Source organism: Acipenser ruthenus, chromosome 43, assembly GCF_902713425.1.
Source record: "Acipenser ruthenus chromosome 43, fAciRut3.2 maternal haplotype, whole genome shotgun sequence".
NCBI lineage: Eukaryota > Metazoa > Chordata > Actinopteri > Acipenseriformes > Acipenseridae > Acipenser > Acipenser ruthenus.
The window spans coordinates 9,258,109-9,281,103 of record NC_081231.1 but is presented as its reverse complement, the minus strand read 5'-3'; the positions used below and the strand labels follow the sequence as shown (position 1 = coordinate 9,281,103).

At 42.9% G+C, this 22,995-nt stretch overlaps 1 protein-coding gene across 1 annotated transcript; it reads right to left on the bottom strand.

Annotated features, from left to right (window-relative positions):
• Positions 1-9,986: 9,986 nt before the first annotated feature.
• Positions 9,987-22,733, bottom strand: LOC117968881 (zinc finger protein 436-like). The gene is made up of 4 exons (XM_059011909.1): positions 22,641-22,733; positions 17,573-18,083; positions 13,945-14,148; positions 9,987-11,110 (listed from the first exon to the last, which is right to left on the bottom strand). Exons 2-4 carry the CDS (start codon positions 18,057-18,059, stop codon positions 10,155-10,157), a joined length of 1,647 nt encoding a protein of 548 aa, XP_058867892.1. The 5' UTR covers positions 18,060-18,083; positions 22,641-22,733; the 3' UTR covers positions 9,987-10,154.
• Positions 22,734-22,995: the final 262 nt, after the last annotated feature.

Below are 22,995 nucleotides of genomic sequence, written 5' to 3'. Positions count from 1 at the left end.
AGCAGTAGTCCTCATTGTAGGGTTAAACTCTCAAAGCAGTAGTCCTCCTTGTAGGGTTAAACTCTCAAAGCAGTAGTCCTCATTGTAGGGTTAAACTCTCAAAGCAGTACTCCTCATTGTAGGGTTAAACTCTCAAAGCAGTAGTCCTCCTTGTAGGGTTAAACTCTCAAAGCAGTAGTCCTCCTTGTAGGGTTAAACCCTCAAAGCAGTAGTCCTCATTGTAGGGTTAAACTCTCAAAGCAGTAGTCCTCATTGTAGGGTTAAACTCTCAAAGCAGTGCTCCTCATTGTAGGGTTAAACTCTCAAAGCAGTAGTCCTCATTGTAGGGTTAAACTCTCAAAGCAGTAGTCCTCATTGTAGGGTTAAACTCTCAAAGCAGTACTCCTCATTGTAGGGTTAAACTCTCAAAGCAGTGCTCTTCATTGTAGGGTTAAACTCTCAAAGCAGTACCCCTCATTGTAGGGTTAAACTCTCAAAGCAGTACTCCTCATTGTAGGGTTAAACTCTCAAAGCAGTGCTCTTCATTGTAGGGTTAAACTCTCAAAGCTGTACCCCTCATTGTAGGGTTAAACTCTCAAAGCTGTACCCCTCATTGTAGGGTTAAACTCTCAAAGCAGTAGTCCTCATTGTAGGGTTAAACTCTCAAAGCAGTAGTCCTCATTGTAGGGTTAAACTCTCAAAGCTGTAGTCCTCATTGTAGGGTTAAACTCTCAAAGCAGTGCTCCTCATTGTAGGGTTAAACTCTCAAAGCAGTAGTCCTCATTGTAGGGTTAAACTCTCAAAGCAGTAGTCCTCATTGTAGGGTTAAACTCTCAAAGCAGTGCTCCTCATTGTAGGGTTAAACTCTCAAAGCAGTAGTCCTCATTGTAGGGTTAAACTCTCAAAGCAGTGCTCCTCATTGTAGGGTTAAACTCTCAAAGCAGTAGTCCTCATTGTAGGGTTAAACTCTCAAAGCAGTGCTCCTCATTGTAGGGTTAAACTCTCAAAGCAGTACTCCTCATTGTAGGGTTAAACTCTCAAAGCAGTGCTCTTCATTGTAGGGTTAAACTCTCAAAGCAGTACCCCTCATTGTAGGGTTAAACTCTCAAAGCAGTAGTCCTCATTGTAGGGTTAAACTCTCAAAGCTGTACCCCTCATTGTAGGGTTAAACTCTCAAAGCTGTACCCCTCATTGTAGGGTTAAACTATCAAAGCAGTAGTCCTCATTGTAGGGTTAAACTCTCAAAGCAGTAGTCCTCATTGTAGGGTTAAACTCTCAAAGCTGTAGTCCTCATTGTAGGGTTAAACTCTCAAAGCAGTAGTCCTCATTGTAGGGTTAAACTCTCAAAGCAGTAGTCCTCCTTGTAGGGTTAAACTCTCAAAGCAGTAGTCCTCATTGTAGGGTTAAACTCTCAAAGCAGTACCCCTCATTGTAGGGTTAAACTCTCAAAGCAGTAGTCCTCATTGTAGGGTTAAACTCTCAAAGCTGTAGTCCTCATTGTAGGGTTAAACTCTCAAAGCAGTACCCCTCATTGTAGGGTTAAACCCTCAAAGCAGTAGTCCTCATTGTAGGGTTAAACTCTCAAAGCAGTAGTCCTCATTGTAGGGTTAAACTCTCAAAGCTGTAGTCCTCATTGTAGGGTTAAACTCTCAAAGCAGTAGTCCTCATTGTAGGGTTAAACTCTCAAAGCAGTAGTCCTCATTGTAGGGTTAAACTCTCAAAGCTGTAGTCCTCATTGTAGGGTTAAACTCTCAAAGCAGTACCCCTCATTGTAGGGTTAAACTCTCAAAGCAGTACCCCTCATTGTAGGGTTAAACTCTCAAAGCAGTAGTCCTCATTGTAGGGTTAAACTCTCAAAGCAACAGTCCTCCTTGTAGGGTTAAACTCTCAAAGCAGTAGTCCTCATTGTAGGGTTAAACTCTCAAAGCAACAGTCCTCCTTGTAGGGTTAAACTCTCAAAGCAGTAGTCCTCCTTGTAGGGTTAAACTCTCAAAGCAACAGTCCTCCTTGTAGGGTTAAACTCTCAAAGCAGTGCCCCTCATTGTAGGGTTAAACTCTCAAAGCAGTACCCCTCATTGTAGGGTTAAACCCTCAAAGCAGTAGTCCTCATTGTAGGGTTAAACTCTCAAAGCAGTAGTCCTCATTGTAGGGTTAAACTCTCAAAGCAGTACCCCTCATTGTAGGGTTAAACTCTCAAAGCAGTGCTCCTCATTGTAGGGTTAAACTCTCAAAGCAGTACCCCTCATTGTAGGGTTAAACTCTCAAAGCAGTAGTCCTCATTGTAGGGTTAAACTCTCAAAGCAGTAGTCCTCCTTGTAGGGTTAAACTCTCAAAGCAGTAGTCCTCATTGTAGGGTTAAACTCTCAAAGCAGTACTCCTCATTGTAGGGTTAAACTCTCAAAGCAGTAGTCCTCCTTGTAGGGTTAAACTCTCAAAGCAGTAGTCCTCCTTGTAGGGTTAAACCCTCAAAGCAGTAGTCCTCATTGTAGGGTTAAACTCTCAAAGCAGTACCCCTCATTGTAGGGTTAAACTCTCAAAGCAGTGCTCCTCATTGTAGGGTTAAACTCTCAAAGCAGTAGTCCTCATTGTAGGGTTAAACTCTCAAAGCAGTAGTCCTCATTGTAGGGTTAAACTCTCAAAGCAGTACTCCTCATTGTAGGGTTAAACTCTCAAAGCAGTGCTCTTCATTGTAGGGTTAAACTCTCAAAGCAGTACCCCTCATTGTAGGGTTAAACTCTCAAAGCAGTACTCCTCATTGTAGGGTTAAACTCTCAAAGCAGTGCTCTTCATTGTAGGGTTAAACTCTCAAAGCAGTACCCCTCATTGTAGGGTTAAACTCTCAAAGCAGTAGTCCTCATTGTAGGGTTAAACTCTCAAAGCTGTACCCCTCATTGTAGGGTTAAACTCTCAAAGCTGTACCCCTCATTGTAGGGTTAAACTCTCAAAGCAGTAGTCCTCATTGTAGGGTTAAACTCTCAAAGCAGTAGTCCTCATTGTAGGGTTAAACTCTCAAAGCAGTAGTCCTCATTGTAGGGTTAAACTCTCAAAGCAGTAGTCCTCATTGTAGGGTTAAACTCTCAAAGCAGTGCTCCTCATTGTAGGGTTAAACTCTCAAAGCAGTAGTCCTCATTGTAGGGTTAAACTCTCAAAGCAGTGCTCTTCATTGTAGGGTTAAACTCTCAAAGCAGTGCTCTTCATTGTAGGGTTAAACTCTCAAAGCAGTGCTCTTCATTGTAGGGTTAAACTCTCAAAGCTGTACCCCTCATTGTAGGGTTAAACTCTCAAAGCTGTACCCCTCATTGTAGGGTTAAACTCTCAAAGCTGTACCCCTCATTGTAGGGTTAAACTCTCAAAGCTGTACCCCTCATTGTAGGGTTAAACTCTCAAAGCAGTAGTCCTCATTGTAGGGTTAAACTCTCAAAGCAGTAGTCCTCATTGTAGGGTTAAACTCTCAAAGCAGTGCTCTTCATTGTAGGGTTAAACTCTCAAAGCAGTGCCCCTCATTGTAGGGTTAAACTCTCAAAGCAGTGCCCCTCATTGTAGGGTTAAACTCTCAAAGCAGTAGTCCTCATTGTAGGGTTAAACTCTCAAAGCAGTACCCCTCATTGTTGGGTTAAACTCTCAAAGCAGTGCCCCTCATTGTAGGGTTAAACTCTCAAAGCAGTAGTCCTCATTGTAGGGTTAAACTCTCAAAGCAGTACTCCTCATTGTAGGGTTAAACTCTCAAAGCAGTGCCCCTCATTGTAGGGTTAAACTCTCAAAGCAGTAGTCCTCATTGTAGGGTTAAACTCTCAAAGCAGTGCCCCTCATTGTAGGGTTAAACTCTCAAAGCAGTAGTCCTCATTGTAGGGTTAAACTCTCAAAGCAGTAGTCCTCCTTGTAGGGTTAAACTCTCAAAGCAGTAGTCCTCCTTGTAGGGTTAAACTCTCAAAGCAGTAGTCCTCATTGCAGGGTTAAACTCTCAAAGCAGTACCCCTCATTGTAGGGTTAAACTCTCAAAGCAGTAGTCCTCCTTGTAGGGTTAAACTCTCAAAGCAGTAGTCCTCATTGCAGGGTTAAACTCTCAAAGCAGTACCCCTCATTGTAGGGTTAAACTCTCAAAGCAGTGCCCCTCATTGTAGGGTTAAACTCTCAAAGCAGTACCCCTCATTGTAGGGTTAAACTCTCAAAGCAGTGCTCCTCATTATAGGGTTAAACCCTCAAAGCAGTGCCCCTCATTGTAGGGTTAAACTCTCAAAGCAGTAGTCCTCATTGTAGGGTTAAACTCTCAAAGCAGTAGTCCTCATTGTAGGGTTAAACTCTCAAAGCAGTACCCCTCATTGTAGGGTTAAACTCTCAAAGCAGTAGTCCTCATTGTAGGGTTAAACTCTCAAAGCAGTACCCCTCATTGTAGGGTTAAACTCTCAAAGCAGTAGTCCTCATTGTAGGGTTAAACTCTCAAAGCAGTACCCCTCATTGTAGGGTTAAACTCTCAAAGCAGTACCCCTCATTGTAGGGTTAAACTCTCAAAGCAGTGCTCCTCATTATAGGGTTAAACCCTCAAAGCAGTACCCCTCATTGTAGGGTTAAACTCTCAAAGCAGTAGTCCTCATTGTAGGGTTAAACTCTCAAAGCAGTAGTCCTCATTGTAGGGTTAAACTCTCAAAGCAGTACCCCTCATTGTAGGGTTAAACTCTCAAAGCAGTAGTCCTCATTGTAGGGTTAAACTCTCAAAGCTGTAGTCCTCATTGTAGGGTTAAACTCTCAAAGCAGTAGTCCTCATTGTAGGGTTAAACTCTCAAAGCAGTACCCCTCATTGTAGGGTTAAACTCTCAAAGCAGTAGTCCTCATTGTAGGGTTAAACTCTCAAAGCTGTAGTCCTCATTGTAGGGTTAAACTCTCAAAGCAGTACCCCTCATTGTAGGGTTAAACTCTCAAAGCTGTACCCCTCATTGTTGGGTTAAACTCTCAAAGCAGTAGTCCTCATTGTAGGGTTAAACTCTCAAAGCAGTACCCCTCATTGTAGGGTTAAACTCTCAAAGCAGTAGTCCTCCTTGTAGGGTTAAACTCTCAAAGCAGTAGTCCTCATTGTAGGGTTAAACCCTCAAAGCAGTAGTCCTCATTGTAGGGTTAAACTCTCAAAGCAGTAGTCCTCATTGTAGGGTTAAACTCTCAAAGCTGTAGTCCTCATTGTAGGGTTAAACTCTCAAAGCAATAGTCCTCCTTGTAGGGTTAAACTCTCAAAGCAGTAGTCCTCCTTGTAGGGTTAAACTCTCAAAGCAGTAGTCCTCATTGTAGGGTTAAACTCTCAAAGCAGTAGTCCTCCTTGTAGGGTTAAACTCTCAAAGCAATAGTCCTCCTTGTAGGGTTAAACTCTCAAAGCAGTAGTCCTCATTGTAGGGTTAAACTCTCAAAGCAGTAGTCCTCCTTGTAGGGTTAAACTCTCAAAGCAACAGTCCTCCTTGTAGGGTTAAACTCTCAAAGCAGTGCCCCTCATTGTAGGGTTAAACTCTCAAAGCAGTACCCCTCATTGTAGGGTTAAACCCTCAAAGCAGTAGTCCTCATTGTAGGGTTAAACTCTCAAAGCAGTAGTCCTCATTGTAGGGTTAAACTCTCAAAGCAGTACCCCTCATTGTAGGGTTAAACTCTCAAAGCAGTGCTCCTCATTGTAGGGTTAAACTCTCAAAGCAGTACCCCTCATTGTAGGGTTAAACTCTCAAAGCAGTAGTCCTCATTGTAGGGTTAAACTCTCAAAGCAGTAGTCCTCCTTGTAGGGTTAAACTCTCAAAGCAGTAGTCCTCATTGTAGGGTTAAACTCTCAAAGCAGTACTCCTCATTGTAGGGTTAAACTCTCAAAGCAGTAGTCCTCCTTGTAGGGTTAAACTCTCAAAGCAGTAGTCCTCCTTGTAGGGTTAAACCCTCAAAGCAGTAGTCCTCATTGTAGGGTTAAACTCTCAAAGCAGTACCCCTCATTGTAGGGTTAAACTCTCAAAGCAGTGCTCCTCATTGTAGGGTTAAACTCTCAAAGCAGTAGTCCTCATTGTAGGGTTAAACTCTCAAAGCAGTAGTCCTCATTGTAGGGTTAAACTCTCAAAGCAGTACTCCTCATTGTAGGGTTAAACTCTCAAAGCAGTGCTCTTCATTGTAGGGTTAAACTCTCAAAGCTGTACCCCTCATTGTAGGGTTAAACTCTCAAAGCTGTACCCCTCATTGTAGGGTTAAACTCTCAAAGCAGTAGTCCTCATTGTAGGGTTAAACTCTCAAAGCAGTACTCCTCATTGTAGGGTTAAACTCTCAAAGCAGTAGTCCTCATTGTTGGGTTAAACTCTCAAAGCAGTACTCCTCATTGTAGGGTTAAACTCTCAAAGCAGTAGTCCTCATTGTAGGGTTAAACTCTCAAAGCAGTACTCCTCATTGTAGGGTTAAACTCTCAAAGCAGTAGTCCTCATTGTAGGGTTAAACTCTCAAAGCAGTGCTCCTCATTGTAGGGTTAAACTCTCAAAGCAGTAGTCCTCATTGTAGGGTTAAACTCTCAAAGCAGTGCTCCTCATTGTTGGGTTAAACTCTCAAAGCAGTAGTCCTCATTGTAGGGTTAAACTCTCAAAGCAGTGCCCCTCATTGTAGGGTTAAACTCTCAAAGCAGTACCCCTCATTGTAGGGTTAAACTCTCAAAGCAGTAGTCCTCATTGTAGGGTTAAACTCTCAAAGCAGTACCCCTCATTGTAGGGTTAAACTCTCAAAGCAGTAGTCCTCATTGTAGGGTTAAACTCTCAAAGCAGTGCTCCTCATTGTTGGGTTAAACTCTCAAAGCAGTAGTCCTCATTGTAGGGTTAAACTCTCAAAGCAGTGCTCCTCATTGTAGGGTTAAACTCTCAAAGCAGTAGTCCTCATTGTAGGGTTAAACTCTCAAAGCAGTGCTCCTCATTGTAGGGTTAAACTCTCAAAGCAGTACTCCTCATTGTAGGGTTAAACTCTCAAAGCAGTGCTCTTCATTGTAGGGTTAAACTCTCAAAGCAGTACTCCTCATTGTAGGGTTAAACTCTCAAAGCAGTGCTCTTCATTGTAGGGTTAAACTCTCAAAGCAGTGCTCTTCATTGTAGGGTTAAACTCTCAAAGCAGTACCCCTCATTGTAGGGTTAAACTCTCAAAGCAGTAGTCCTCATTGTAGGGTTAAACTCTCAAAGCTGTACCCCTCATTGTAGGGTTAAACTCTCAAAGCTGTACCCCTCATTGTAGGGTTAAACTATCAAAGCAGTAGTCCTCATTGTAGGGTTAAACTCTCAAAGCAGTACTCCTCATTGTAGGGTTAAACTCTCAAAGCAGTAGTCCTCATTGTAGGGTTAAACTCTCAAAGCAGTGCCCCTCATTGTAGGGTTAAACTCTCAAAGCTGTAGTCCTCATTGTAGGGTTAAACTCTCAAAGCAGTAGTCCTCATTGTAGGGTTAAACTCTCAAAGCAGTAGTCCTCCTTGTAGGGTTAAACTCTCAAAGCAGTAGTCCTCATTGTAGGGTTAAACTCTCAAAGCAGTACCCCTCATTGTAGGGTTAAACTCTCAAAGCAGTAGTCCTCATTGTAGGGTTAAACTCTCAAAGCTGTAGTCCTCATTGTAGGGTTAAACTCTCAAAGCAGTACCCCTCATTGTAGGGTTAAACCCTCAAAGCAGTAGTCCTCATTGTAGGGTTAAACTCTCAAAGCAGTAGTCCTCATTGTAGGGTTAAACTCTCAAAGCTGTAGTCCTCATTGTAGGGTTAAACTCTCAAAGCAGTACTCCTCATTGTAGGGTTAAACTCTCAAAGCAGTAGTCCTCATTGTAGGGTTAAACTCTCAAAGCAGTAGTCCTCATTGTAGGGTTAAACTCTCAAAGCAGTGCTCCTCATTGTTGGGTTAAACTCTCAAAGCAGTAGTCCTCATTGTAGGGTTAAACTCTCAAAGCAGTGCTCCTCATTGTAGGGTTAAACTCTCAAAGCAGTAGTCCTCATTGTAGGGTTAAACTCTCAAAGCAGTACCCCTCATTGTAGGGTTAAACTCTCAAAGCAGTACCCCTCATTGTAGGGTTAAACTCTCAAAGCAGTAGTCCTCATTGTAGGGTTAAACTCTCAAAGCAGTGCTCCTCATTGTTGGGTTAAACTCTCAAAGCAGTAGTCCTCATTGTAGGGTTAAACTCTCAAAGCAGTGCTCCTCATTGTAGGGTTAAACTCTCAAAGCAGTAGTCCTCATTGTAGGGTTAAACTCTCAAAGCAGTGCTCCTCATTGTAGGGTTAAACTCTCAAAGCAGTACTCCTCATTGTAGGGTTAAACTCTCAAAGCAGTGCTCTTCATTGTAGGGTTAAACTCTCAAAGCAGTACTCCTCATTGTAGGGTTAAACTCTCAAAGCAGTACTCCTCATTGTAGGGTTAAACTCTCAAAGCAGTGCTCTTCATTGTAGGGTTAAACTCTCAAAGCAGTGCTCTTCATTGTAGGGTTAAACTCTCAAAGCAGTACCCCTCATTGTAGGGTTAAACTCTCAAAGCAGTAGTCCTCATTGTAGGGTTAAACTCTCAAAGCTGTACCCCTCATTGTAGGGTTAAACTCTCAAAGCAGTGCCCCTCATTGTAGGGTTAAACTCTCAAAGCTGTAGTCCTCATTGTAGGGTTAAACTCTCAAAGCAGTAGTCCTCATTGTAGGGTTAAACTCTCAAAGCAGTAGTCCTCCTTGTAGGGTTAAACTCTCAAAGCAGTAGTCCTCATTGTAGGGTTAAACTCTCAAAGCAGTACCCCTCATTGTAGGGTTAAACTCTCAAAGCAGTAGTCCTCATTGTAGGGTTAAACTCTCAAAGCTGTAGTCCTCATTGTAGGGTTAAACTCTCAAAGCAGTACCCCTCATTGTAGGGTTAAACCCTCAAAGCAGTAGTCCTCATTGTAGGGTTAAACTCTCAAAGCAGTAGTCCTCATTGTAGGGTTAAACTCTCAAAGCTGTAGTCCTCATTGTAGGGTTAAACTCTCAAAGCAGTAGTCCTCATTGTAGGGTTAAACTCTCAAAGCAGTAGTCCTCATTGTAGGGTTAAACTCTCAAAGCTGTAGTCCTCATTGTAGGGTTAAACTCTCAAGGCAGTAGTCCTCATTGTAGGGTTAAACTCTCAAAGCAGTACCCCTCAATGTAGGGTTAAACTCTCAAAGCAGTACCCCTCATTGTAGGGTTAAACCCTCAAAGCAGTAGTCCTCATTGTAGGGTTAAACTCTCAAAGCAGTAGTCCTCCTTGTAGGGTTAAACTCTCAAAGCAATAGTCCTCCTTGTAGGGTTAAACTCTCAAAGCATTAGTCCTCCTTGTAGGGTTAAACTCTCAAAGCAATAGTCCACCTTGTAGGGTTAAACTCTCAAAGCAGTACTCCTCATTGTAGGGTTAAACTCTCAAAGCAGTACCCCTCATTGTAGGGTTAAACTCTCAAAGCAGTACCCCTCATTGTTGGGTTAAACTCTCAAAGCAGTACTCCTCATTGTAGGGTTAAACTCTCAAAGCAGTAGTCCTCATTGTAGGGTTAAACTCTCAAAGCAGTACTCCTCATTGTAGGGTTAAACTCTCAAAGCAGTAGTCCTCATTGTAGGGTTAAACTCTCAAAGCAGTAGTCCTCATTGTTGGGTTAAACTCTCAAAGCAGTACTCCTCATTGTAGGGTTAAACTCTCAAAGCAGTGCTCCTCATTGTAGGGTTAAACTCTCAAAGCAGTACCCCTCATTGTAGGGTTAAACTCTCAAAGCAGTGCCCCTCATTGTAGGGTTAAACTCTCAAAGCAGTAGTCCTCATTGTAGGGTTAAACTCTCAAAGCAGTGCTCCTCATTGTAGGGTTAAACTCTCAAAGCAGTACCCCTCATTGTAGGGTTAAACTCTCAAAGCAGTGCCCCTCATTGTAGGGTTAAACTCTCAAAGCAGTAGTCCTCATTGTAGGGTTAAACTCTCAAAGCAGTAGTCCTCATTGTAGGGTTAAACTCTCAAAGCAGTGCTCCTCATTGTTGGGTTAAACTCTCAAAGCAGTGCTCCTCATTGTAGGGTTAAACTCTCAAAGCAGTACTCTTTGTTATAGGGAAAAGCTTTCCATGTCCTCTGCAAGGAGTCGCTCATGACAGGCTGTCTCTCTTCTGAGGTAGTTGCTCATGCAGGTTTTACTGTATAATATCCAATAATGTCAGTCCTTATCAGAGCAAATACAAGATACAGTTCATTAAGTTAGCAAGCTGCTGCACTGAAACATTGGGAAGCTGGCTCTTCTGAGTAAAACGCACAAAAGGTTTTTTATGCAGTCTTTTTTGTTTTTTCTCATGTGAATTTGCTGGTGTCTTACAAGGGTTCGTGACAGACTGAAACTCTTCCCACAGTCAAAGCAGTAATACGGTTTTTCTCCTGTGTGAATACGCTGGTGTGTTTGAAGGTTTCCCAAGTGACTGAAACTTTGCCCACAGTCAGAGCAGCGATACGGTTTCTCTCCTGTGTGAACTCTCTGGTGAGTTACAAGGTTTCCTGACAAACTGAAACTCTTCCCACAGTCTGAGCAGTTATACGGTTTTTCTCCTGTGTGAATTCGCTGGTGTATTACAAGGTCTCCCAACCTCCTGAAACTTTTCCCACAGTCAGAGCAGTGATGCGGTTTCTCTCCTGTGTGAATTCGCTGGTGTAAAACAAGGTTTCCTGGCAAACTGAAACTTTTCCCACAGTCGGAGCAACGATACGGTTTCTCTCCTGTGTGAACTCGCTGGTGTCTTACAAGGTGCCCTGACAATCTGAAACTCTTCCCACAGTCAGAGCAGCGATACGGTTTCTCTCCTGTGTGAATTCGCTGGTGTAAAACAAGGTTTCCTGAGTCATTGAAACACTTCCCACAGTCAGAGCAGCTATATGGTTTCTCTCCTGTATGAATTTGCTGGTGTCTTTTAAGGTTTCCCAAGTCATTGAAACTCTTCCCACAGTCAGAGCAGCGATACGGTTTCTCTCCTGTGTGAATTCGCTGGTGTCTTTTAAAGTGTGCAGAGTCCCTGAAACTCTTTCCACAGTCAGAACAGTGATACAGTTTCTGTTCGCTGCGAGTTCGCTGGTGTGTTTTAAAATTCCCTAACTGGGTGACATCATTCCCACAGTAAGAATGTTCACCGCCCGCCCTCGCTTTAGCTGCTGAACTGGAACCTGGAAAAATACAAAGACAGAAAGTCAGATAAGTATAAATGTGCAAAATGGAAACACAAAAAGAAAAACACACAAGACATTTCATAACTGAAATACGTCATGCTGGAGCACTCTGCCATAGAAATCGCACTGGCCCCCAGCCGCACGCAGGCACTTGTCTGCTGAAGGTGGAGGGAGTTAAAAATGACTAGGGGTCGACCGATATGAATTTTTCGAGGCCCATACAGATATTTTAAAAACCAGACAGCCGATATTATGGTATGTGAATTTCTAATTAGAAAAAGAAAAATGCTAACAGATACAAGAACTATATAGTACATACAAAATCTAACGGGAGCCAGGGGGTGCTTATGAAATGTATTCAAAGCTTTTTGTTATGAAACGTTTTAATAACTAATGTACTGCGAAGGGTACAATTATTTTTTGCTTTTTTTATGCAAATACCAACAAATGACAATGAAATACAGGAGGTATAAGGCCAATTCCAAGCACCTATATAAAAACAATGCTCAGGGTAGAATGTCTTGTTAACACCACACAGCACAGCCATCGGAGGCCCTGCCCCTTTTTAGTAAAAAAAAAAAAAAACTGGAATACTGTCTGCAATTGCAAATACTCTACAGCACCTTCACTGAACAAGTCTCATTTAATACATTGACCATTATATTTCTAATAGTGTTTTTCAAACACAAAAAAACCCTGGAAATACTGCCTGCAAATACTTCACTGAACTCGTCTAATTTTATAATTGACTATTATATTTTTAATAGTGTTTTCTTTATGACTAAAGCTCTGTTTTATTTGGTTATTAGATAATGTACTAATGATGATAACACGCAAGCTTTATTTGATTAAATTAGCTAAAGCTAAACGTATCTGACATCACAGTTCACTTGAAATAAATGTTGCTTAAAGGTTGTATGCCTATTACGGTCTGAAAACATTAAACACAGGTGTGCCAAAGTGGTTACCTGTGTGCAGGTGATCAATAAGACAGAGTGATAATCCAGGTGCAACAGTGATTTAGTGTTTATACGCAATGGCCTGATGGCAAACATTAAATCATAACAATGTTAATGAAGCAGTACAGCGGCGTGTATTGCTTGTATGTAATCCGCGGGTTTGCCCCTAAATAATAACAGTCCCGTTTCCGTTCACCCACACGTAACACAAACACACACACCCGTCCACAGCGCTCGCTCTAGTGCTCGTGGTGAATACAGTTCTGGTGATACAAATTGCCATGATGTTGATCCAGGTTTAGTGCTGGCCTTTGGCGGCAGCTCCGGATCATGTAGCCGTCTAAATAACAACACAGTATTTAATAACGACAAAACAAACTCACACTATCACAGCATAGTTCTCCTTTTAGTTAACCGTCTTTAACCATTCACAAAGGAACAGATTACATCACTACGTCCCCTTAAATACCTTCAACCATGCCCCCTCGGTTAACAAGTGCAACTGCTCCTCCAATCCACGGCTGCCACATCGTTTCCCTTCCGGGTCGATGATTTAGTACACCGTAGCTCTGCCCCCTTTCTAGATGGCCGACTTCCGCCTAACCCTGGGAATGCAGGGCAGCAGTGTGGCGTAGTGGTTGGGGCTCTGGACTCCTGACCGGAGGGTCGTGGGTTCAATCCCAGGTGAGGGACACTGCTGCTGTACCCTTGAGCAAGGTACTTTACCTAGATTGCTCCAGTAAAAACCCAACTGTATGAATGGGTAATTGTATGTAAAAATAATGTGATATCTTGTAACAATTGTAAGTCGCCCTGGATAAGGGCGTCTGCTAAGAAATAAACAACAACAACAACAACAACAATAATTGTCTGGCCATCCAGTCCAGGGTACTCTGTTCCCTTCACACAGCGCCCTCACAGGTCAGGAGGGAGATCTAACACCAAGAATCATTTGATCTCTGTCACAACAGGCTACAGTAGTTTTAAAATCCACACGTGCACATTATAAACAGTGTAAGCTACTGAAAAATGTGACACAACATACTGTAAAAAGTAATATTACTTAATCTGTCCGTGTCTTAGAATGAACTGTTGAGTAAACTAAACGCCAACCAAGATGCGTTTTTTCATTTTTAAAAAAAAGCACAAACATTGTCTGCCAGATTTTAACACACACCAGATCACAATCATGCTTTTCTAAAGACGCAACCACAGCTTTTTTTTTTTTTCTTTGTCAAGTTTTTTGGTATTTCTGTAAAGAAATGTATTTTTTGTATTTTTCGTTGTGGGTTTTTCGTTTTGCACTTCAGGGCCACTGTAATAAAGTACATGAAAGCAACTGTAATAAAAATCAGAAATATCTAAAGTTCGCTAGTAGGTCCAAAGACACATGCTGTTTTTGTATGTTTCAAATAAACTACTACATGTACTAGTGCATTATACTACGGGTTAACTTATTTTTTTTTAATTTGGAAACGTCAATTATTACACCCGTTTTTTCTTCCTATCTGCAAAAAGCCAATTTTATTTTAAGATCTGTCATGCCCCCATCTTTTTCATTACTGCAAGCCCACAGCGAAGCCACCAGACCCACTGCATTCGAGGACAATGCAGATTGGTGACATACAATCAGCTCACACTAGCCCAGCCAGCCACAGGGGTCACTGGTGCATGGAGAGACAACGAGATTATCCAACTGACTGAACCCTCCCAACCAGCTACCCCCCCCCCCCCCCCCCAAGGAGCTCCCGGCCACAGCCAGCAACAGCACAGCCCAGATTCAAAACTAGCAGGCTATAGGGCACATCATGCTCTCTGATCGAGTGCTTTCACTGAATGCACAGTCTTGTACGACACAGAGTCTGGACTCACCTGCTGGACTGCACTCTGAATCTGAGCTCTCGTCTTCCTTTCCGCCTCCTTGCGTGCTGTTGGGAGAGCCTTCCTCTCCAGCGCCTTGCTCTCTCACACAGATTCTCTCCAGCACCACGCTACACTCCCGCATGCGTACAGGACCCAGCTCAGGGGGGACTGGTTTAAAGTCCTCAGATTCTTCCCTCCATGGCAGCAGCTCTCCTGTAATAAAATGAATCAAGGATATCTTCAGTAAGGCACTGGTGGGAGTGCAGGATGCAGTGGAGCAGTGGTTAGGGCTCTGAAGGGCAGCAGTGCGGAGCAGTGGTTAGGGCTCTGAAGGGCAGCAGTGGTTAGAGCTCTGGAGGGCAGCAGTGTGGAGCAGTGGTTAGGGCTCTGAAGGGCAGCAGTGGTTAGGGCTCTGGAGGGCAGCAGTGCACAGCAGTGGTTAGGGCTCTGAAGGGCAGCAGTGCAGAGCAGTGGTTAGAACTCTGAAGGGCAACAGTGGTTAGGGCTCTGAAGGGCAGCAGTGGTTAGGGCTCTGAAGGGCAGCAGTGCAGAGCAGTGGTTAGAACTCTGAAGGGCAACAGTGGTTAGGGCTCTGAAGGGCAGCAGTGGTTAGAGCTCTGAAGGGCAGCAGTGGTTAGGGCTCTGGAGGGCAGCAGTGGTTAGGGCTCTGGAGGGCAGCAGTGCACAGCAGTGGTTAGAACTCTGAAGGGCAACAGTGGTTAGAACTCTGAAGGGCAACAGTGGTTAGGGCTTTGAATGGCAGCAGTGGTTAGAGCTCTGAAGGGCAGCAGTGCGCAGCAGTGGTTAGAGCTCTGAAGGGCAACAGTGTGCAGCAGTGGTTAGGGCTCTGGAGGGCAGCAGTGCACAGCAGTGGTTAGGGCTCTGTAGGGCAGCAGTGCAGAGCAGTGGTTAGAGCTCTGAAGGGCAGCAGTGGTTAGAGCTCTGTAGGGCAGCAGTGCAGAGCAGTGGTTAGAGCTCTGAAGGGCAGCAGTGCAGAGCAGTGGTTAGAGCTCTGAAGGGCAGCAGTGTGCAGCAGTGGTTAGGGCTCTGGAGGGCAGCAGTGCAGAGCAGTGGTTAGAGCTCTGAAGGGCAGCAGTGTGCAGCAGTGGTTAGGGCTCTGGAGGGCAGCAGTGCACAGCAGTGGTTAGAGCTCTGAAGGGCAGCAGTGTGCAGCAGTGGTTAGGGCTCTGGAGGGCAGCAGTGCACAGCAGTGGTTAGAACTCTGAAGGGCAGCAGTGTGCAGCAGTGGTTAGAGCTCTGAAGGGCAGCAGTGTGCAGCAGTGGTTAGGGCTCTGGAGGGCAGCAGTGCAGAGCAGTGGTTAGAGCTCTGAAGGGCAGCAGTGTGCAGCAGTGGTTAGGGCTCTGGAGGGCAGCAGTGCACAGCAGTGGTTAGAACTCTGAAGGGCAGCAGTGTGCAGCAGTGGTTAGGGCTCTGGAGGGCAGCAGTGCACAGCAGTGGTTAGAACTCTGAAGGGCAGCAGTGTGCAGCAGTGGTTAGAGCTCTGAAGGGCAGCAGTGTGCAGCAGTGGTTAGGGCTCTGGAGGGCAGCAGTGCAGAGCAGTGGTTAGAGCTCTGAAGGGCAGCAGTGTGCAGCAGTGGTTAGGGCTCTGGAGGGCAGCAGTGCACAGCAGTGGTTAGAACTCTGAAGGGCAGCAGTGTGCAGCAGTGGTTAGGGCTCTGGAGGGCAGCAGTGCACAGCAGTGGTTAGAACTCTGAAGGGCAGCAGTGTGCAGCAGTGGTTAGGGCTCTGGAGGGCAGCAGTGCACAGCAGTGGTTAGAACTCTGAAGGGCAGCAGTGCACAGCAGTGGTTAGAACTCTGAAGGGCAGCCGTGTGGAGCAGTGGTTAGGGCTCTGAACTCCTGACTGGAAGGCTGTGGCTCAATCCCAGGTGGAGACACACTGCTGCTGGACCCTCGAGTGAGGTGCTTTATTTAGATTGAAACAAACCAACTGCATAAATGGTAGGGATGGGAATTTCAAAATAGGTATTTGAATATTCTACTACTAAACATTTATTTGAATATTCAACCTCGAATTAGAACGAATTTAGCAACAGCACACAACATACCAGCAGAAATCAATCCTGTAATACAATACGCAAGTTACAGGGGCAGGAAAACAAAGATGAAAATCAACAAAGCAAAGGTCAAATCGAAACAAACTGCTGTATAGAAGGTGCTGGAGTAATTTAGAGAAATCACCTTTGCATTAGCTAAATTAAATCAGTAATATTATGACGAGTCCTGTTTTTATTCTTTACCGTATTTATTTGTTTTACTTTTTTGAACTACTAATATAGCAATGAGATTGTGAATACAAGTGACAGTACCTGTTTGTGGCACAATACCTCCATTATTCTGCCTTGCCTACTTTTCATTGAAGACACACAGAGTAAAAAAAACAAAAAACACACACACACGCACCACACATTCCAAATTGAAGCAGAGCTTTCCAGACCAATCCGACAAGAAGAATGTTAAAGTACTTCAGCAAAGTACTCCAGTCTAGCTGTCATTGTTGTCTGTCTGTGGGAACCTGCTGCGTCATGTTCATGTTTTTCCCGATTCCTCAGGTGAGTTTTTTATGTTATGTAGTCGTTGCAGGTATCCTTTCGGGTCTAGTCAACGGTGCGCCGGCAGAATTAGCAAAACAGCATCACCCGCCCCGCCCCGCCCCGCCCCGCCCATAGAAAATCATTGGGAAACTGCCCTGCCATGAATTTTGCTCAGCTTTTTAGAATTTTGCTGGCCCAGTTAAAAGGACGCTTTGACATGTCGGAAGCTATAACTTATAGGTAGTCGTTTTCCACCCAAGTGATAACAGTAGCTAGCAAGTGAACTGGCACGAGAGGCAGCGTTTCTTACAGTTAAAATCACGGTCATGTACGGTGGCTGAGAGGTGCAAAGGTAGTTTTCATGCATTCCCATGGCGTGCGTTTCTTGAAGCCTCGTCATACAAACACTGTGCTATTTCCATGTCATTTTGAAATAAACACATATATATATATATTGTGTTTGTTTAAGCTGATTTTGTGGTAATGTCCTCGGGTGCCTAATTCCATTTTTTTCTCTGAATTCCGCGATTCCGTCCGTGTTCCGCAACGCAGATTTCACAGGACCCCACAATGGTTTAAATCCTTTTTAAAAGCTGAAAGGAATGGATCAATATTTTCAATGTAAATTAAGTTGCAATGCACTGAAAAAGTGTTTTTTTCACGAAGGCCTGTCTTCTATCAAGAGTAAAGTAAACATTATTCAAGCACATCATCTTGTAGTCTAAATCTGTGTTGCCCGCTGAAGGTACATTTTTTGTAGTAATCCAAAAGCGCGCACACACGCACACACAGACACACAGTAGTGATTCTTCTTTTGTCTATTATTATTATAGCAGACGACTTCTCCAAGGCGACCAGCAGGGTTTATCAAACAATATACAAACTGCTATAAAAACCAACACACTACTGCAATGTTGCAACCTCTACATCACTACAACACATTTGATTTGTGTAAGGCCAAAGTATTTTGTGGGATGCTGAGGAGGCAAGTAGAATTTTAAGAAGGGCCAGTAGATATTTTCAGAAATTTCACACCCCTGAAGAGAAAACATTGGTCATAGCTACTCAGAGTCTGGACTCACCTGCTGGACTGCACTCTGACTCTGAGCTCTCATCTTCCATTCCCCTTCCTTGCGTGCGGCTGGGAAAGCCTTCCTCTCCAACGCCTCGATCTCTCGCACCGATTCTCTCCAGCACCACGCCACACTTCTGCAAGCGTACAGGGCCCAGCTCAGGGAGGGGCTCAGGGGGGGCTGGTTTGAAGTCCTCGTATTCTTCCCTCCCTGGTCTCAAGCACTCAAACTCCACTTTCAGGAGATCCAGATTAATCACTTCCAGCACCTCTTCTTTCATGGGAACTGGTTCTGCTGTCTGAGGGATCTCCACTTCACTGCACTCAGTTTTAACCCCAGCAGACACCTCTGGCTTGATCCTGTCACATGGCATCTCACAGAGCTCCTGTTTAATGGGGAGGGAAGCCAGTCCAGAGTACTCCAGTCTAATGGGGACCACTTCCAGTTTAGGGAGCTCCTCTTTAATGGGGATGGATTCCATCTTCACACTGTCCATGGCAAACGGGGTTCTGCTTAATAGCTGCCGTAAAAAAAGTTAAGAAAAACGTTTAGTGTGCCATCAGAAACATTAGGACGCTCATAAAATCTAACTAGACTATGGATCATGTGGTTGATGCAGAACCTCTGCAAACCTTGCCTGAAATAGAAGTTAAATTCTCACTTATTTCAATAGGAAAGTCACCTTTATGCAAAATCAGCACTATTGAAAGAAGTGACAATTTAACTTGTGTTGCAAAGTTGGCAGAAGTTCAGCCTCATCTGCATGATCCATATGTGCTGGAGCTTTAGACAGGAATCCAATGCAACTGCATGATCCAGATGTGCTGGAGCTGTAGACAGAAATCCAATGCAACTGCATGATCCAGATGTGCTGGAGCTTTAGACAGGAATCCAATGCAACTGTATGATCCAGATGTGCTGGAGCTGTAGACAGAAATCCAATGCAACTGCATGATCCAGATGTGCTGGAGCTTTAAATCCAATGGTGCATTAGAGACATAAAAAAGCCTGTTGGTTACTGTGCTTTGAAAGCAGCAGCTTGTTTCACATACTCCCAATAAGCACTACTCTTTCTCTAATCCATCTTAATTTTAGTTTATATTATATTAGTTTCACAGACCCGGATTAGCTCTAATCTTGGATTAAGATTAGAGCTAATCAGGGTCTGTGAAACTATCTGGCAGTGGATTCATTTCATGCAACAAGAATGGCTACTTTCACAGAACCTGATTATATTAGCACAAATTTTTAACTACTCAATGTTAATTCAGGAAAGCTAGTGAAAGATTAGAGCTAATCAGGGTCTGTGAAACTAGCTGTAGGTTAAATGACAGATAAAGATTTTCATGTTTAAAGCTTGAAGCAAGGCGTCAACGCGAAACAGTTTTAGGGCAGTTCAGTGTCAAATCAGCCATTGTCAGGGAAGCGAAAACCCCATAAAGAATAATAAAGAGCAGTTTCTTTCTCAAAGTGGAACCAGATTGTAGATTCGGCCGACCGGTCCACCTGGATCCACTCGATCTCCGGCCGCAGTCCACCACAGCAACACCACAACACAGCAACACCACAACACAGCTCACTCGAACAATTCAACTTTGCTTTATTCTCTCATTTAAAACGTATGACAGCTATACATGCACAGCTAGGAAAACAACCCATCTAGGCTTGATGCATTCAATACCAGCCCGCCATCTTTCAAATTTTTTTTTCCCACTTCTCCGATGCCAATTCAAAAGCACACACCTCCCGTCATGCAACCGTGCTAGCGTTATCATGTTAGGTCAGTTCCTTTTGCAACTTCATTTTTCAGATAACTATGCATGAGAGACACCGTCACGAGATGCTGCTTTCACATGGTATACTGCACCACGTGTTTGTCGGGTTATTCTCAATGAGACCCACACAAAATCTGAGCCAGGACAGCAAGTCACATTACCAAAACGTTTCTTAAAATAAATAAGCAAGCTATCTATCTATATCAGACATATACACTTTTAATCCTAGAGTTATAAGCTACTTTATATTATTGCGTTTTGTTTTTTAAACATGTATTTTATAGTCATCGTGTGGCTATACTAAAGTAATAACGTGATACAGTTGTACAGTAATTCCAAATGTAAAATTATTACGTCTTTCAGAAAGTCACTGAAAACAAACTAAAAACAGCATCACCCAGGCGTCCCCCACAAAGGGGCGGCTGCTACATAGTACAAACAGAAAAAGGGCAACAATTCACTTTGAATCGAGGTTAGTGCTTAGCTGCAGGCTACATTCCGAAAGAAATTAGAAATTGCTTTAAATTACTTTAACTGTTTTAATACATCCAACTGATACATTATAAAGCCAGGATTGAACTGAATTAGTTAACAACTCACCCGCAACTAATGTCTTCAAAACTCAGACGCGACGCATTTGTGTTTCTTTCTGGTATGTTTGCATAAAAAGATCGTTGCAGTTTATTGTTCCTTTTTCAGGCGCGTAACTTACAGACAGCAGCAGTACCGTAGCGTCTTACTCGGTTTGTTTAAATGCGGTACTATTCCCGGATCCGCTGGGTGAGTGCACGGCCATCATTCCACGCAAATCTGCACAACGTTACCAACTGCGTGAACTCAGCCGGAAAAAACGTCACCAGGTCACGCAGCTACGGGCTTCAGAGGCTCACAGCCGCGCAGCTTTGTGAAGGGGGGGGGGGGTGTTCACGGGGATCAGCGCAGACACACTTTGCAGAAGGGGGTCTGCGCATGACGTCACAGCTGTGTAGTCAGCGCTAGGACAACTTTGGAAAGGTATCTCCAGAGCAGAGTCCAACAGCAAGGAGGTCGCATTGTGTGCAATTTATTCAGCACAGAGCAAAACGCTGTTTGCCCAATTCCTCTTCTATCCAGTAAACCTTTAGGGATTAGTCATGTGATCAATCACACGTTGAAGCACACCCATAACCGCAACATGTACATTTTATATGCAAAGTTTAAAAGTGTATATATTTAGTATTTACCACAGTAAAATAATATTTAGAAAATGTATATTTAATAATGTAAAATATAATAGACGTTTAAGAACGTCATCCATTAGAATGTGTAATATCATCCTAAAAGGTCGTTGTATCGTAGCTGATACTACGTGTCACCTTGTGGACTAAGGGGAATCACCGTCATTATTAAATTATAAAATATTTAACCGTAGTTGTAAATCGTCATGTATAAAATACATTCATTCCTCAAGGTCAAATATGTAATCACAAGTTATATAATTAAGCCTTGGGTACAATACCGTTAGAATACCAGTAGATGTTTGTATTTATTTATTTTGGAAATGAGGTGTATATCTCAATTATTATTATTATTATTATTATTATTATTATTATTATTATTATTATTATTATTATTATTATTATTATTTAGTAATTTGGCTGACTTTACTCAAGATGACTTAGAAGTATTAATCATAATTTGCGCAAAATAGTTAACTATAGATATGATTAATTTTGTATGTGTATAAAAAATAACAAACACACAGAGGCTACAACTAGTAGTGATTCATTTTATTATTTATTTGTATGGCAGACACACAAGGTTACGTACATAGTAAACTAAGAAGAACTGTAAGAAATTCTGGTGCACAAACTTGTAATCTGAGTTCCTGACAGCGTGATGCAGCTCTCTAGAAAGTTCACACCGTCTGGATCAGAGATACATAGCTCTGGTCTGGAGGATGTAACTGACGCCATTTTGGCTCACACAGAGTTCTTATTATGCACTAAATAAGCGGGAATTTGGATCCAACATGGCACATACGGTCTTCAGTTTCATAACACTCAACGAGCCGAGAGACAACCCGGTTTCATTGTTACAACGAACAAATCAGCCAGACTCGAGAGGTAAGGAATCACTTCATGAGTTTTGATGGTAACTCGACTCCTGTGCGCCACGCAGCTTGTTCATGGGGTGAATCAAAAGAACCGATTCAATGGGGACTCTGATCCGATTCCCATCGTTCATCTTAGTGAGCCGTTCAGAAAGAAGGATTCATTCGTGAACTGCACATCACTAGTGCGGAGAGGACTCCCTGGGTAAAAATATCTTGGGACGTCCAGATTTTCCCGTCCCAGTTTGCCCTACCGCTGCGGACTCTTCTGCTGTACTATCTTCACTGGTACTGCGTAGAATTTGATGGCGAATTATCTGCAAGTTAGTTCTGACACCTTCATCAATATTTTCATCAGTACATGCCAATATCTGCCCTATTCTTTCCCAATAGCCAATTTTCTCGATACAAAATAAAGTCGTCATTTACCGACCCACATTCAACTTGAATTAAAAGCTCCCTAATCTTTTCTAGGATAAGACTCCTATAAGTCATGTTGCACACATTTGTAACATAAGGAATATTCACAGCATTGAAACTGTACAGGAGGGGTGCACAATTCCGGTCCTGGAGGGCCGGTGTCCCTCCTGGCTTTTGTTCCAACCTTGCCCTAAATTACTTAATTGGACCAATTATTACCAATTATTGGTCTAATTAAGTAATTTAGAACACAGTTGGAACAAAAGCCAGGAGGGACACCAGCCCTCCAGGACCAGAATTGCTCACCCCTGCTGTACAGCAACAACGCTGTAGCACACCTCTCCGCACCACTACACCAGGCAGAGTTAGGAGATCACCGAGTCACTTACTGTCCCGCCCATCGAGCAGGATTGACGGCAGCTCGAAAAGATTGTCCCAAAATGAAGACGAAATAAATAAAGAAATGAAAAACGAAATAAAAAGCGAAATAAAAAGCGAAATAAAAAACTATATATATATATATAAATATATATATATATATATATATATATATATATATATATATATATATATATATATATATATATATACATAAGTAAATAATTAAATAAAAAACAAAATAAATATGTAAATAAATGACGAAATAAATCAATTATTATAAAGATAAATTATTAAATATATTTCAGTTTCTACTTATTTATGTATTTATTTCATTTTATATTTATTTATTTATATTTGTATTTATTTATTTATTTATTTTTTTAATTTTGGCACAAATGATCCTCCATACCTCCACAGCAGCAGAAGAGTCACCAGCAATGAGACACGCCAAGGAGTGCGCTGCTCTGTGAGACTCGAGGGGACGCGTTATCAAAGCGCTTCCTCCAGCCTTTAATTAACTGCTATTGATTTAAAAAAGGACAAGACATCATGTTAATGTTACAACATGAAAAACTAAACACACTGAGAGTGCTGAAGAGGGCTTGAAATACAGTGTATCACTCAGCTGTGTGGTTCTAGTTTTGTAAAATGAACAGGTGGTTTACCTCTTTAAAATAAATAGGAGTTAATTAAAGACTGGCGTAAAAGCTTTGGAAAGATGTCCTGAGATGTCTTATTGTGATTAAAAAGCGTCCCATTCCACA